The following is a 16,013-nucleotide window of genomic DNA, read 5'->3' on the forward strand; positions in this document are numbered from 1 at the left end:
TTATACCCTGATACAGATATACCTGGTAGCGGGAGGTGCACAGGCACTGGAATGAGAGGGGTTAACAGGAAAGGACAGGGTGATTTCTGGGCCAAGATTCTCTCAGAGATTCTCTGGGAGACCCAGGTGTCCGGGGCGCCCCCACAACACTGGGCCTGAAGCCAGTTGCATTTCTTGGCTGTCACGTGGTTTCCCAGCTTAGCTGGGCCAGGGGAGGAGCAAGGTCCAGGGTTAACTCTGTCCCAAGCCCTAGCTTGGCCAGAAGGTAGCAGACAGACAGACGGATCTAACCCCTCTTGGATCCTCCAGCCATGAGGCTCCTCTGGAGGCTGATCTGGGCATCCAGCTTCTTCACCTTATCTCTTCAGAAGCCCAGGTCCTGGAGGCGGGATGCTGGGTGCTTGGCTTGGGGCAGGGCTGTCAATGGGACCCGATTCAGTAGTGAGGGAGAGCAGGGGTGGAGTGGTTAGAGTGAAGTCTGACTGCTGATCCTGTCTGTTCTCTCCAGGTTGCTCCTGTTCTCTCCTTCTGTGGTTCATCTGGGGGTCCCCCTATCAGTGGGGGTGCAACTCCAGGATGTGCCCCGAGGACAGGTAGTGACAGGATCAGTGTTTCTGAGAAACCCATCTTACAATAATGCCCCCTGCTCCCCAAAGGTGGACTTTACCCTTACCTCAGAAAAAAACGTCGCACTCCTCAGTCTCCAGGTAACTGAACCCCTCACCCTCCTGCTGCTTCTGGGGACCTCCCACCCTGTTCCCCTCTGTCTTGTGAGTGTGTTCATCTTCCCACTGGCTTCTTCCCCTCCTGTGTTCCCACCCTGGCATTCTCCTTCCGTATTTCTCCTTTGGTCTCTGTCCTTCTCCACCAGCTCTTTCTCACTCTGTGATCCACTCCCTTTCCCTCTCCTGACAGGTGCCCAGGAAAGACGTGAAGAGCTGTGGCCTTCATCAACTCCTCAGAGGCCCTGAGGTCCAGCTGGTGGCCCAGTCACCATGGCTAAAGGACTCCTTGTCCAAACAGACAAGCACCCAGGGTGTCAACCTGCTCTTCTCTTCTCGACGGGGGCACCTCTTTTTGCAGACAGACCAGCCCATTTACAACCCTGGCCAGCGGGGTGAGTCTCAGCTCCAGGGCCTCAAACTTTAACCCCCCTCCAAGCTCTCTCAGGACCTGTTTGGTGCTCCCTAAGTGAGATAACATGAAAGACAGTGCCACATGTAGGGCTGCTTAGGAAATATTTGTCCCCCGCTTCCTCCGTGGAGTTGGACCCACCTCCCCTTGCACATGGAACCCTGCTCACCTCTCTCGTCCTCCACTTCCAGTTCGGTACCGGGTCTTTGCTCTGGATCAAAAGATGCGCCCGAGCACTGACGCCATCACAGTCACAGTGGAGGTGAGTCTCTGACCTCTGGCCTTCTGACCCTGGCCACTGATGTGACCTCCCGTCTGTGACCACTTCTCCCCTTGCAGAACTCTCACGGTCTCCGTGTGCGGAAGAAGGAGGTGTACTTGCCGTCATCCATCTTCCAGGATGACTTCGTGATCCCGGACATCTCACAGTGAGCTCCCCCAATCTGGGGGCTGTCCCCAAGCTATACCACCCCAATTTCTGTTAGGCTCTCTGCCTCCCAGCAGAGCCACATCCCGAGATGCCCGGGCCCTCAGCCTCCTGAGCCTCTGGTTAACCCCCACAGTCCTCTTCCCAGGGAAGCAGGCCATTGGCTCTCCATGCCCCACTGCACAGGCGGGCTGAGTCCCTTTCTTGTCCATTCTCAGGCCAGGGACCTGGAAGATCTCAGCCCGATTCTCAGATAGCCTGAACTCCAACAGCAGCACCCAATTTGAGGTGAAGAAATATGGTGAGAGCTGGAAACTTGAGGGACAGGCAGCTGCTTTCCTGAAGGAAATAAGGGTGGAAGGAGAGGTAGTGGGAGAAGCTCAGGGCAGGGAGATATGCCACAGCCCTGAGCAGAGGAGAGTCTTTGAACTGGAGTCTGACCTGCCTACCTCTTCACCCTGGGTCAGTCCTTCCCAACTTTGAGGTGAAGATCACCCCTGGAAAGCCCTACATCCTGACGGTGCCAGACCATCTTGATGAAATCCAGTTAGACATCCAGGCCAGGTAATACCTCCCTCCCCCACTCTGCCCACCAGCACAGGGTTCTGCTCCCTACTCAGTATGAATGGGCACCTGCTTCCCTGCCCTCAGGCCATCATTTCCCCCAGCCCTTGGCCCACCCTCTTCTCCCTGCCATGACAGGTACATCTATGGGAAGCCAGTGCAGGGGGTGGCATATGTGCGCTTTGGGCTCCTGGATGAGGATGGTAAGAAGACTTTCCTTCGGGGGCTGGAGAGTCAGACCAAGGTAGGAAGAAGGATAGGGGTTGGGGAGGGGAAGGGGCAAGGCAGGTGAGGTGGGAGACCTAGTCTCACCCTATGCTCTGTTTCTTTCTGTGCCCCAGCTGGTGAATGGACAGAGCCACATTTCCCTCTCAAAGGCAGAGTTCCAGGATGCCCTGGAGAAGCTAAATATGAGCATTACTGACCTTCAGGGGCTGTGTCTCTATGTTGCTGCAGCCATCATTGAGTCTCCAGGTGGGTGACTTACCCTGATTGTAACCCCAGACCCATGCCTCTGACCTCTGAGCTGACCTCCAGCACCAATACTACCCCACTTCTCCCACCTCATCTCAGACTCAAAACCAGGAAACACCCAGGAACCCTGGTCCTCTCTCCAACTCTGTCTCTGTGACTCAGCCCGTTTGCCTGGCTCAGTCTATTTGTTTGCTCATTCTGCTCATTTGTTCACTCCTCCAGTGCACATGTATTGTTCACTGTCCTGCGCTGGGCCCAGATTGCAGAGACAGGAAGACGGCAGCCTGTGCCCTGGGAGCTCACTGTCCTGTGGGAGGGAAATGGTCAAGCTACTCCCACTTGTCCTCCTGTCCCTCTCTTCTTGGGCTCTGTCCTCCGCCTCTCTGTCCTTTATCTTGCAGGTGGGGAGATGGAGGAGGCAGAGCTCACATCCTGGCGCTTTGTATCATCCCCCTTCTCTTTGGATCTTAGCAAGACCAAGCGACACCTCGTGCCTGGGTCCCCTTTCCTGCTGCAGGTTTCTTCCAGAGGGGAAGGACAAATGGTGGGGGGGTGTGGTAGTCAGGAGGGCTCAGGTTCTGACCACTCTCTTTCACCTGCCCTCCTTTTCTTGCCTAGGCCTTGGTCCGTGATATGTCAGGCTCCCCAGCTTCTGGCATTCCGGTCAAAGTTTCTGCCACGGTGTCTTCTCCTGGGTCTGGTTCTAACATCCAGGACATCCAACAAAACACAGATGGGAGCGGCCAAGTCAGCATTCCCATCAGCATCCCTCAGGCTGTCTCAGCACTGCAGCTCTCGGTAGGACTCCTCGGACTCCTAGGAGATGGTGGGGGAAGGGGACGAGGGTGAGCCGGAGTCCTGCGTATCCATGGCCCGACTTGGGGGGAGGGTGGGGTACCTGGCTCTGAGCTACTACCCTACTTGCACCTGCCTCCCTCTCCAGGTATCTGCAGGCTCCCCCTATCCAGCCATAGCCAGGCTCACTGTGGCAGCCCCACCTTCAGGAGGCCCTGGGTTTCTGTCTATTGAGCGGCCGGATCCTCGACCTCCTCGTATTGGGGACAATCTGAACCTGAACCTTCGAGCTGTGGGCAGTGGGGCCACCTTTTCTCATTACTACTACATGGTGTGCATGAGCCGGGGAGTCAAAGAGGGCTGGGGTGCAAGGAAGGGCCTTCTGGGTGGGGCTGGGGGGTTCGAGGCTGGGGCTGTCCCATGAAGAGGCAGTCACTCTCATCCCTCCCCTTCTTGCCCAGATCCTATCCCGGGGGCAGATCGTGTTAATGAAGCAAGAGCCCAGGAGGCACCTGACCTCAGTCTCTGTGTTTGTGGACCATCACCTGGCACCCTCCTTCTACTTTGTGGCCTTCTACTACCATGGAGACCACCCAGTGGCCAACTCCCTGCGAGTGGATGTCCAGGCTGGGGCCTGCGAGGGCAAGGTGACCGGGGTCAGGAGAGATGGCACGTGTGCTGAGGGGTTAAGGACAGGGTGATTGCTAGCAGGGGGGCAGTGAGGATGCCAGGACTGAAGGAAGCTGTCCCACTCTGACCACCCCCACCTCCCGCCTCTGCCAGCTGGAGCTCAGCGTGGACGGTGCCAAGGAGTACCGGAATGGGGAGTCCATGAAGCTCCGCTTACAAACTGATTCCCCAGCCCTGGTGGCGCTGGGGGCCTTGGACACAGCTCTGTACGCTGTGGGCAGCAAGGCCCACAAGCCCCTCAACATGGGCAAGGTTTGTCCACACTCTCTCCCCAGCCTCCCACCCCTCCACAGCTCATCCCTGCTGCCCTGAGCCCTGGGTGCAGCTCCTGGATCCCCCTGAGGCTCCCCACAGCCTCTTCCCCACTTGGCCCTGCGTGTCTGTCTCCTTGCTCTGCACCCTTTCCTATCCGTCCACACGCTGCCCTCTCACCTGTGCGAGTGCTCAGTCCTGCCCCTCAGCCACGCTTGGCTCCAGGATTCCTGCTTCTTCTTCCCAGGTCTTTGAAGTTATGAACAGCTATGACCTCGGCTGTGGTCCTGGGGGTGGGGATAGTGCCGTTCAGGTGTTCCAGGCAACAGGCCTGGCCTTTTCCGATGGAGACCAATGGACCTCATCCAGAAAGAGTGAGAACAGAGAAGGAAGGGGAGTGGGTGGTGGGAAGGTAAGGGAGGAGGAAGGGCCTGAGGAGGCCAGATAGGAAGAGTCGGGGCGGGAAGGGCCGGGCAGGGGAAGGGGAGGAGGAGAGGAGGCCCAGTGCCTGATGCCTGGACTGCAGCCTTGCTCTCTACCAGGACTGAGCTGTCCCAAAGAGAAGACAACCCGGAAAAAGAGGAACGTGAACTTCCAAAAGGCAATTAGTGAGAAATGTGAGTTGTGGGTCCCTAGGGGGCAGCTTAGGCTCTCCACGTGGGATCAGGGATGGGGGTCTGCCTCTCTGCCCCTTGGCTCCTTGCTGAACCAATGTGTGGTATTTGGGGACAAAAATCCGAATTCCAGGAATACAGGTGGAAGGGTGGGCAGCTCTTTCCACCAGTCTCTCATGTTGCTGGTCTCAAGGGGTCGGGGCGGGGCTGAGGTGTATCTTCTTTTTGTCCTCTCATGCCCACTCCTACCTGGCCCGCAGTGGGTCAGTATGCTTCCCCAACAGCCAAGCGCTGCTGTGAGGATGGGCTGACACGGCTGCCCATGATACGTTCCTGTGAGCAGCGGGCAGCCCGCGTGCCGCAGCTGGACTGCCGGGAGCCCTTCCTATCCTGCTGCCAATTTGCTGAGAACCTGCGTAAGAAGAGCAGGGTCCGGGGCCAGGTGGGCCTTGAACGAGGTGAGGAGCCGTGTGGGGCTGGGGCACAAGCGGCAGTGCTCACAAGGGCAGAATGGCCCCCTCCTCACTCCTGTCCACCGTGGTCTCCCAGCCCTGGAGATCCTGCAGGAGGAAGACCTGATTGATGAGGATGACATTCCCGTGCGCAGCTTCTTCCCGGAGAACTGGCTCTGGAGAGTGGAAGCAGTGGACCACTTCCAAACGTGAGAGAGTTTGCCAGCCCAGCTTGTCTCTGGGCTGTGTCTGGGGGCCAGCCCAGAGTATGACGGGGCTTCTCCACCTTTCCCTACACAGATTGACACTGTGGCTCCCCGACTCTCTGACCACATGGGAGATCCATGGCCTGAGCCTGTCCAAAACCAAAGGTGAGGTCACCGTCTCTGGGCTTCAGGTGACCCCACTTTTATTTCCCTTGACTCCAGCTCCCTGCTTCCTTTGCTTTCAATGTAGGAAGGGGGTCCAGTGATCTAGGGAGGTCTGTGCCAGCATGCAGCTGGTGTGGGCCACAGGGCAGAGGCAGGCTGAGACAGAGCTGGGTCACCCCCACCCCTCCCTCCTATGGCCCTGAAGCTTCGATGACCCCTCTGACCTCTGCCCCCTGGCCCCACTTCCCTTCCCTCAGGCCTATGCGTGGCCACACCAGTCCAAGTCCGGGTGTTCCGTGAGTTCCACATGCACCTCCGCCTGCCCGTGTCTGTCCACCGCTTTGAGCAGCTCGAGCTGCGGCCTGTCCTCTACAACTACCTGGATAAAAACCTGACTGTGAGGCCCTGTGGGAGCCTGGGAATACAGGGGTTTGGGGAGCCAGGGCCCAGTGAAGGGTGGGGGCCCTAACCAGGCCGGGACTCTGGCCATCCTCATTTTCCTGCCCTCAGGTGAGCGTCCACGTGTCCCCAGTGGAGGGGCTGTGTCTGGCTGGGGGCGGAGGGCTAGCCCAGCAGGTACTGGTGCCTGCGGGCTCTGCCCGGCCTGTTGCCTTCTCTGTGGTGCCCACGGCAGCTGCTGCTGTGTCCCTGAAGGTGGTGGCTCGAGGGTCCTTTGAATTCCCTGTGGGAGATGCAGTGTCTAAAGTTCTGCAGATTGAGGTGAATGGAGCACCCCTGAATACAAGTCCCTGGGCCCCCAGCTGTATGCCCTACCCTCAGCACTCTCTCTGCTGGCCAGGTTAGGGGCCAACACCCAAAGCAAAGCCTCGGTTGGTTCACATTTTCTACAGTTCTGATCCAGCTTTGTCCCTGGGTTGAAACTCAAAGTCCTGGGGGAGTCTGTGCTGGCAGGGCAGGCTGTGGTCCTATGTGACCTCACAACCATGTTTTCCCTGAGACAGAAGGAAGGGGCCATCCAAACGGAGGAGCTGGTATATGAACTCAACCCCCTGGGTGAGTGACCCTCTACTTGCAGCCATTGGTTTCCTAAGGGGGTACAGGCAGTGGGGATGTGGACAGCAGGACAAGCTACCAACTTCCCCCATTTTTCCAGACCACCGAGCCCGGACCTTGGAAATTCCAGGCAACTCTGATCCCAATATGATCCCTGATGGGGACTTTAACAGCTACGTCAGGGTTACAGGTGGGAGTGCCCTTTGGCCCCTTCCCAGTGGCCACCTTCAGATTCATGTGGACTTGTGGATCCCTGCTTGGTCCCACTCCCCGTGAGCCTCTGACGCAGAGTCCTCAGACCTCCACCCTCTCCTTCCCATGTAGCCTCAGATCCAATGGACACTTTGGGCTCTGAGGGGGCCTTGTCACCAGGAGGTGTGGCCTCCCTTTTGAGGCTTCCCAGAGGCTGTGCAGAGCAAACCATGATCTACTTGGCTCCGACACTGGCTGCTTCCCGATACCTGGACAAGACAGAGCAGTGGGGCTCACTGCCCCCCGAGACCAAGGACCACGCCGTGGATCTGATCCAGAAAGGTTCTGGGTGCAGAGGCATGCAGGAGGGGGCCAGGAAAGGATAGTTCCTAGAATATGAGCAGCCCAGGAAGCTACAGAGGGAAAGATGGGGATGGGGAGCATGGCCTTGGGCTCAAACAGCAGAAGGGTGAGTGTCACCTGAGCGACCACCTCTCCTCTCCAAGGCTACATGCGGATCCAGCAGTTTCGAAAGACAGATGGTTCCTATGGGGCTTGGTTAACACGGGACAGCAGTACCTGGTAAGGTTGGGAGAGGGATTCCAGGGCTCTGAGGGGGTCAGGGCGGGGGCAGGGACGGGACAGAGCTGGTACAATGGGAGGGTGAATAACCGGGCACCTGGGGGCATGGGCATAAGGATAAGCAAGTCCTTATCCCCAACCCTCCTTTGCTCCCCTCCAGGCTCACAGCCTTTGTGCTGAAGGTCCTGAGTTTGGCCCAGGAGCAGGTAGGAGGCTCACCTGAGAATCTGCAGGAGACGGCTAAGTGGCTGCTGTCCCAGCAGCAGGCTGACGGCTCGTTCCAGGACCCCTGTCCAGTGTTACACAGGGGCATGCAGGTGTGGGCATGCTGGGGCCCGGCCAAGGAGCACCAGTCAGATTCTCTTTGCCCCTTCCCCCTCCTGTTTGACATCTTCTTTTCTCCCCTCACTAGGGGGGTTTGGTGGGCAATGATGAGACTGTGGCACTCACAGCGTTTGTGACCATTGCCCTTCATCATGGGCTGGCCATCTTCCAGGACGAGGGTGCAGAGCAGTTGAAGCAGAGCGTGGTAAGGACAGTGGTGTTTCTGCCCTCCACTGGCCCTCGGCTCTCCCCCTTTTTCCTCAGGAACCCAGGGGTCCAGCCCCCAGACCTTCCTCCCGTTTTCTTTCAGGAAGCATCCATCTCAAAGGCAAACTCGTTTTTGGGGGAGAAAGCAACTGCTGGGCTCCTGGGCGCCCACGCAGCCGCCATCACGGCGTATACCCTGACACTGACCAAGGCCCCTGTAGACCTGCGGGGTGTTGCCCACAACAACCTCATGGCCATGGCCCAGGAGTCTGGAGGTGAGGGACGAGGGGCTCCTGGCAGTGAGCCTGAGGCCCAAGGGGCCTTAGGATCCTGGACTGTGCCTAGAGGCGAGGAGGAGAAGCTAGATGAAGACTCAGAGGAGGAATGAAGGTGTAAACGGGTGGGTGGGGGAGGGTCAGGAGAGCCCAGCAGGGAGTGGCTAAGGGCCAGGGGACTGGGATCTTCTCCCTGCCCTCCTGTTTACCCGAGGTCTCCCTTCACTTCCAGATAACCTGTACTGGGGCTCAGTCACTGGTTCTCAGAACAATGCTGTGTCGCCCACCCCGGCTCCTCGAAGCCCAGCAGACCCCGTGCCCCAAGCCCCGGCACTGTGGATTGAGACCACAGCCTATGCCCTGTTGCACCTCCTGCTTCATGAGGGCAAGGCAGAGATGGCAGACCAGGCTGCAGCCTGGCTCACCCGTCAGGGCAGCTTCCAAGGCGGATTCCGCAGTACCCAAGTAGGGGCCACCCCCGGGCTCTGGGGGGTAGGGGAATAGTCCTGAGACCAAGCGCTTGAGTCTGGGCCCAACCTCCCCAGGACACGGTGATTGCCCTGGATGCCCTGTCTGCCTACTGGATCTCTTCTCACACCACCGAGGAGAGGGTACTCAATGTGACTCTCAGCTCCACAGGCCGGAATGGGTTCAAGTCCCACATGCTGCAGCTGAACAACCACCAGAGTCATGGCCTGGAGGAGGAGCTACAGGTGAACCACTTTCTTGCCTGGGTTGCCATTACATCTGGGCCTGCGTGGTCAGGGCTGAAGCCATCCCCACCCTCCCACCCGTGGAATCCCCGCAGCACTTCTTCCTGGGGTCCTTGGGGGATGACTGACTTCCTGGCTGTGTGACCTGGAGCTCTGAGCTTCAGTTTTCTCACTTACAGAGTAACATATGCAGAGTCTACCCTATAGGGTTGTTACAAGGCTGGGCGAGATAATGCATGTGAAGGTGTAAACTTTGTGGAAATGTGAGGTGGGGAGAGGAGGTGGGACTGTTTTGAGGAAGGAGATAAGTTATCGGAGCCACAAAAATAGGTTTGCTTGTGCCCTTCTAACACCGCCTTCCCTTTTCTGTTGCTGAAAGTTTTCCTTGGGCAGCAAGATCAATGTGAAGGTGGGAGGAAACAGCAAAGGAACCTTGAAGGTGAGGGCCAGGGAAGGGGTGGGGCCAGGCACTGGCCGGGGAGATGGGTGTGGAATGAGAGGCCTGTGGGCAGAGGTTCATGGTCCGGGGGCAGAGGCAGACACCTCAGGGGTGGTGTCCTGTGCTTCTGTACTGGTGTTTTCCCCCTGCTTGCTCTCCACGTCTCTGGGTATCTATTTCCTTTACCTGCTTCTGTGCTAATGGCTTTGAATCCTGCTCATCAGTCCAGGCCTCTTCCCAGAGCCATGGGCCTCACTTGTCCCACTCCCACAGCACCTCAGACAGGGCATGTCCCAAAGCCCTTCTTCATCCTGTGTCTCTTGTCTGGCTGATGGGAGCTCCCAGCCAGGAGCCTGGCCACTACTCCAGAGGCCGTGTCAGCGGCCCCTCTACCAAGCCTGTCCTTTTGGCCCCAGTGACTCCTCCTCTGCTCCCCTGCTGGCTGCAGCCCTTGGTGCTTGCATCCTAGATTCAGTGCTAAGACGGCCTTCTCCCTACCCGGAATGTCTCCCTACCTCCTATGTCCCCTGTCTGATCCACCGTCCACACGGCAGTGAGACTGACCCTCCAAAAGCTCCAGTTGGGTCAGCCTTGGGGGAGCTGCCCATGGCTGGGCTGGGCCTCTGCCCACTTCGCCGGCCAGACAGATCTCCTTGTCTACACAGATCTCCTTGCCTTTTGTGCCCTTCCCTGCTTCTTGGCCCACAGGACAAGTTCTTTCTCCTCTTTCAAGCCTTGGTCAGAAGCCTTTCCTGAGCTTTTCAGTCCAGCCTCTTCCGAGCACAGTCTAGAGTGTTGGCCTCTGGGGGCAGGCCCCTGCTTCTTTGCCTGTCTGTCTCACCCACTGCCTGTCTCACCCACTGCCTGTGGTGCATCAGGTGCCACTTGTGTGTGGACTCTGCAGTGACAGGGATGAGAAGGCACTGAAGGTCTCAAATACCATAGCCCGGGAAGATGCCCTTAGGTATGGCACCAGAGAGGTCTGTGGCCTCACATGTCCGGCATCCTCTCCTGCCCCTTGCTGAGCCAGGTCCTTCATGTATACAATGTCATGGACATGAAGAACACAACCTGCCAGGACCTGCAGATAGAAGTGACAGTCAAAGGCCACGTCGAGTACACGAGTGAGTGTTGGGGTTGGGAGGCCTTGAGCCCAGCAGGGTTTGGTGCAGGGAGCCAGGTGGCCATCACAGCTCTCCTCACAATGCTTCCCTTGCAGTGGAAGCAAACGAGGACTATGAGGACTATGAGTATGATGAGTTTCCAGCCAGGGACGACCCAGATGTCCATTTGCAGCCCGTGACGCCCCTGCAGCTGTTTGAGGGTCGGAGGAACCGCCGCAGGAGGGAGGCACCCAAGGTGGTGGAGGAGCAGGAGTCCAGGGTGCACTACACTGTGTGCATCTGGTGGGTGCTGGGAGCTGCCCTGGGCCAGGGGAGGGAGGGCAGGACCCAGGCTGGGGCTGGGCATCTGGAGCCCGCGCAGGCGGAACCTGGATGACAGGTCACATCTCTCCACAGGCGGAATGGCAACATGGGGCTGTCCGGCATGGCCATCGCAGACATCACCCTCCTTAGTGGATTCCACGCCCTGCGTGCTGACCTGGAGAAGGTGTGGTCAGCGCCCAGAGCCACCCCCTCTGCTCCAGGTGCTGGGCCCTGTCATGTGCAGGGCCTGTGACCTGTGATCGTCTCCCCTTCTACACAGCTGACTTCCCTCTCTGACCGTTATGTGAGTCACTTTGAGACCGAGGGGCCCCACGTCCTGCTGTATTTTGACTCGGTGAGTGGGAGAGGTGACACAGGAAGGGATGGTGGCACCTGGTTTACTGAGTATGCGTTAGGAGGTTTCTCGGGAGATGCTGTGTCAGCGACCTTGTGAAGTCAGCAGGGAGAAGGACGAGAATGTGAGCCTGTGAGCCACGGCAGAGTAAGGGGAGACCTGCAGGTGTCAGGGACCAGTGCCAGTCAGCAGGGTCCCCTCAGGGCTTGAGATGGGGCCTTTTGTAAAGCTGGCTTTATTCAACTTGAGGGGCTGCCTTTGTTTTTTTTGTTGAACTTCCTTTTTTAAAAAATATTAAAGTATATTTTCTTTTACAAGGTGATGGTGGCCAGAGATGATAGTTATATTTGTCTTTTTATGGCCTAATTTTGTAAAACAGTTATCAACCCTCTTATGGCCCTGAAAACTTTTTTTTTTTTTAATTTAGTAAAGACAGGGTGACTCTCGCTCTGTTGCCCAGGCTGGTCTTGAACTCTTGGCTTCAAGCGATCCTCTGTCCTAGGCCTTTCAAAGTACTAGGTTTACAGGCCTGAGCCACCATGCCTCGTCTTCAAAAATTTTTTTGAACATTTACTATAACATCTGGGAGAAAATGTGAGAAAGGCATGGTGGCTGTCGTTAGCCAGCTGTTTGTAGGTCAGGAAGACCCCTGCCCAGTGTGTGTGGGAGGTCCAGTCCCATCAGCTGGGGAAGCCTGGCTGACACACCTGGGTTGAACACAATGGAAAATGCAGAGCCAGGAAGATTCCCGGGTAGGGAGCTGACGGTGCAGCAGTCTAGCTCAGGAGGGACGCTGGCACAGCACCGTGTGGACTGGGCCCACATAGGCACGAGGAGGGGTCAGCCCTGGGACCTAAGTGGTGGGATCACGCAGGATGATGGAACCTCCAGGTTATGGCAAATAAAGAAGGACCCAGTTGTATCCATGATAAAGATGAGGCTGTCAGGAGGGCGAGTGGGTTTAGGGGCAGGCAGAGCGCCTTGGAGAACGTACAGGTCCTGCCAAAATCCTAATGCAAGGATGGAGTTGCAAGTTCAGTTTGGGAATCTTCAGCCTGGACTGGTTTTGTGGAAACCAAAGAGTGCTTGAGACCATTGAGGAAGGAAGGCAGAAGCAGGAAATGTAAGAAATGACCGGGTCAGAACCAAGGCTGGTCCAGAAGTGAACCCTTAGCTTAGGGACAGTTTCACAGAGAACATGTCCCTGATGCAAGACTATGCTGAAGGCCTGGGGCAGTGAGAATGGGCCAAGGTCACCCTCTAGGAAGTGAAGTCACCAGAGACCTTGTGGAGCAGCTTTGAGAGTTCTCTGAATAGAAGGTAACAGAATGTGAAGGACACTGGAGAGAAGGCCAACAGGAACCAAAAGCAGGCCAAGGCAGTACAGCACAGGGGGCTGCAGGGCCTGGGAGCCGGTCCCTCAACTCTCCTCCCCATGCTGGGCCAGGTCCCCACCTCCCGGGAGTGCGTGGGCTTTGAAGCTGTGCAGGAAGTGCCCGTGGGGCTGGTGCAGCCGGCCAGCGCAGCCCTGTATGACTACTACAACCCTGGTGAGCACGGCGGGACACCCTGGAATTCAGGGGAGCTTTGGCATAGGTGCCCTCCTATGGGACAGTGGGCACTGGGGCAGTGAGGGGTCAGAGAGCCCTGGGGCTCCCTGGGACTGAGAAGGCAGAACAGAGTGGCCTGTGCCCTAACTCCTCTCTGTTCTCCAGAGCGCAGATGTTCTGTGTTTTATGGGGCACCAAGTAAGAGCAGGCTCCTGGCCACCTTGTGCTCTGCTGAAGTCTGCCAGTGTGCTGAGGGTGAGACTGAGGGCCTGGGGCGGGGCGGTGGAGATGGCCCGGCAGGGGGGGGGGTCCCCGCACTGTCTGATGGGGCCCCTGACTTCAGGGAAGTGCCCTCGCCAGCGTCGCGCCCTGGAGAGGGGCCTGCAGGATGAGGATGGCTACAGGATGAAGTTTGCCTGCTACTACCCCCGTGTGGAGTATGGTTAGTCTTCCTTGAGGCCCTGGCCTCACCTTCCCTTGGGGACCGACTGTGTTGGTCTCTCTGGGTGTAGCCTGCTCCTCTTACAGGCCACACATGCAGCCTCTTTGCTCTGACACCAACTTCCTGCCCTCTCAGCCTCGAGGTAACTCACCTCACCCCCTTCTTCCAACCCTCTCTTAGGCTTCCAGGTTAAGGTTCTCCGAGAAGACAACAGAGCTGCTTTCCGCCTCTTTGAGACCAAGATCACCCAAGTCCTGCACTTCAGTATGGAAGGAACTGGAGAGGCGGGCAGGGCCGGGGGAGACAGGGAGGCTGAGGTCTGGCTGAGGACCTGACCATATGGACGTGTGAAAATCCCCTTGGCCTGTCAGAAGCCTTGGGCTTGCCCTTCAGTAGGGAGGCAGTGGCACCTCTCCATGGGGGTGGCCGAGGTGGAATGAGAGGCTCTACACAGAGCCCTGGGCTGTGCTTGTCCTGCACCTTCTCTTCCCCTCTGATCACTTTTGTGCACGTCACCCCCTCAGCCAAGGATGTCAAGGCCACTGTTCATCAGATGCGCAACTTCCTGGTTCGAGCCTCTTGCCGCCTTCGCTTGGAACCTGGGAAAGAATATTTGATCATGGGTCTGGATGGAGCCACCTATGACCTTGAGGGACAGTGAGTCATCTGGTCCCCTCAGTCTCTCTCTTGTACTCCTCATGCCTCACCACCTAGGCCTTGCCCCTCAGAAGCCAGATGCCTGTGCTCTCCGTTCCCACCTGCCATCCTCCTGAGCCCTGCTGACTGGCCCTTTGCCCCTTGCAGCCCCCAGTACCTGCTAGACTCGAATAGCTGGATTGAGGAGATGCCCTCTGAACGCCTGTGCCAGAGCACCCGCCAGCGGGCAGCCTGCGCCCAACTCAACGACTTCATCCAGGAGTACAGCACTCAGGGGTGCCAGGTGTGAGGGCTGCCCTCCCACCTCCCCCGGGAGGAACCTGAGCCTGGGAACCATGAAGCTGGAAGCACTGCTGTGTCCCATTTCCTGAGCACAGCCTGGGGCTGGGGCATAATAAAGGCCTTTGACATCAAAGCGTCAGTGTGTGTTGTAGGGCCGAGAGCAGTGCCCCTGCCCATTCCAGTTCTGGGGCAGGCCAGGTTGATATAACCTCAGACTCTCTGAGCCCTGATGACCCTTGGGCCGCCCATCTCTGCCGAACCTTCCCAGATGGCCCACTAGGAGTTTAGTGTATCACAGGACCACCCTGAGCAGAGCTGGGACCCAAAAGCCTGCATCCCAAGGACCAGAGTCCACGCCATGGCCACCCTTCAGCTTCCAAGGCCCTCCACTGCCTGGCTTTCGCCAGTCACCATGGCCTTAGACTGGGCTAATGCTCAGCCGACACCTCTGACACAGCTCTTCAGCCTCATGAGCTGTTGTCCAGCCACACCTCCCCCACTCTGTCCTCATGCTGCTGGCAGTTCTGAGGTCTGTGGATTTTAGCTGACTTCTGGGCATTTGAAAGCCTGCTGACGCTTGGTTCTGTTATCAGTGGCATGAGGTGACTTTCCCAGAGTTGTGCAATCCTCAGGTCCCATGGTGTCTTTCCAGCTACTGATTTGAAACAAGCCAAAAGTCTGACTTTGGTGTGTTTGTTAATACTCTTAAGGAAGCTGCTGTTCTCCTGGGGTCTAACTTCCCCACCTCCCGTGCCTAGTTTTCCCCCCATTTAGTGGCATACCTGGGGTCTTCAGAGATGACTCCAAAATCTGTCCAAAGAAGTTCGCTGAGATCAGTTTCCATGGACGTCATGACAGTTCAGCAGTTCAGCAGCCTGCCATCTAATCATTTGACGAAAATTTGCGAAACTTTCACTTCAAGAACCTGGCCATGCCCTGTGCCAGGTTCCAGAGACACAGCTACTCACTCATTCCAGGGCTCATTGCTGGGGGAGACAGATAAGAGAATGGGCAGTACCCAACCTCTGTGAAAGATGTCATGTTAGGGAGTGGTGTGGTCCTGTGAGGCATCTAACCAAATCAGGGGCATTGCCAGCAGGGGCAGGGAAGGCTTCTTGGAGCAGGTGGCCTCCAAGGGGGGCTCTGAAGACTGAGAAAGAGCCAGGCAACCAGTAGGGGTAGATGAGGGTGTCTGGAGCAGAAGGAGAATATACAAAGGCTTGGAAGCCAGGGGCAGGTCAGGGCACCACTGGGGACATTGCATGTAATTGACCACATTTGGAGTTTGGATTTGGAGATGGGGTGGAAGAGATGGGAGATGGTGAGCCAAGTAGTAAGCACACCGGCCTTCCAGGGTGCGCTCCTTTTCCAATGAGTATGCTCTTATCCCATGTAACTTAGAGAAGTTTGGACCTTTCCCACTGTCGCAGAGGTTTCCTGGGGCTCTTGCATACATGGCCCTATGGTTGCCCATCACATCTTTCTCCCAAAAGCTGGTCAGCATGGTGGTGGCATATACCCATTTTCTAGAGCCAGGGATGCAGTTGCATCTGTGGCAAGACATGGCCCGGTCTGGGAGATCAACCATGAAGATGGCAGTAGTCGTCATTGCCCAACCCCAGAAATCCCAATCCTGTTTTCTCCTTCTCAGTCCTGATAATAGATTCAGGATTCATCAGCAATGAACTCGTCAATCTGGTGGGCGGCAAAGCCAGGATCTTGACTAGGGCTCTGCAGCAGCACAGCCTGGATAAAGCTCTGAAGGGGGAGAGACCCCCACT

The 16,013-nt window shown here is 57.2% G+C and overlaps 1 protein-coding gene across 2 annotated transcripts; it reads left to right on the plus strand.

Annotated features, from left to right (window-relative positions):
* Positions 1–260: 260 nt before the first annotated feature.
* LOC100411501 (complement C4-A) lies at positions 261–14,365 on the plus strand. 2 transcript variants are annotated; one of them, XM_035295294.3, is made up of 41 exons: positions 261–376; positions 509–707; positions 916–1,117; positions 1,326–1,396; positions 1,474–1,562; positions 1,780–1,862; positions 2,029–2,125; positions 2,264–2,369; positions 2,467–2,599; positions 3,001–3,116; positions 3,218–3,397; positions 3,543–3,725; positions 3,856–4,041; positions 4,178–4,336; positions 4,584–4,710; positions 4,879–4,953; positions 5,211–5,408; positions 5,500–5,611; positions 5,703–5,773; positions 6,031–6,170; positions 6,284–6,493; positions 6,736–6,787; positions 6,888–6,977; positions 7,112–7,321; positions 7,486–7,561; positions 7,722–7,878; positions 7,974–8,090; positions 8,196–8,367; positions 8,600–8,832; positions 8,913–9,080; positions 9,460–9,519; positions 10,550–10,643; positions 10,739–10,925; positions 11,040–11,130; positions 11,227–11,301; positions 12,749–12,851; positions 13,017–13,106; positions 13,195–13,293; positions 13,474–13,557; positions 13,818–13,950; positions 14,098–14,365. In XM_035295294.3, the coding sequence occupies exons 1-41, from the start codon at positions 312–314 to the stop codon at positions 14,237–14,239; spliced, it is 5,235 nt and encodes a 1,744-aa protein (XP_035151185.1). In that variant the 5' UTR covers positions 261–311; the 3' UTR covers positions 14,240–14,365. The 2 variants fall into 2 exon arrangements, with proteins under 2 accessions (XP_035151185.1, XP_078224964.1); XM_078368838.1 differs by lacking the exon at positions 13,195–13,293.
* The last annotated feature ends 1,648 nt before the right edge of the window (positions 14,366–16,013 follow it).

Source organism: Callithrix jacchus, chromosome 4, assembly GCF_049354715.1.
Source record: "Callithrix jacchus isolate 240 chromosome 4, calJac240_pri, whole genome shotgun sequence".
NCBI classification, from domain to species: domain Eukaryota; kingdom Metazoa; phylum Chordata; class Mammalia; order Primates; family Cebidae; genus Callithrix; species Callithrix jacchus.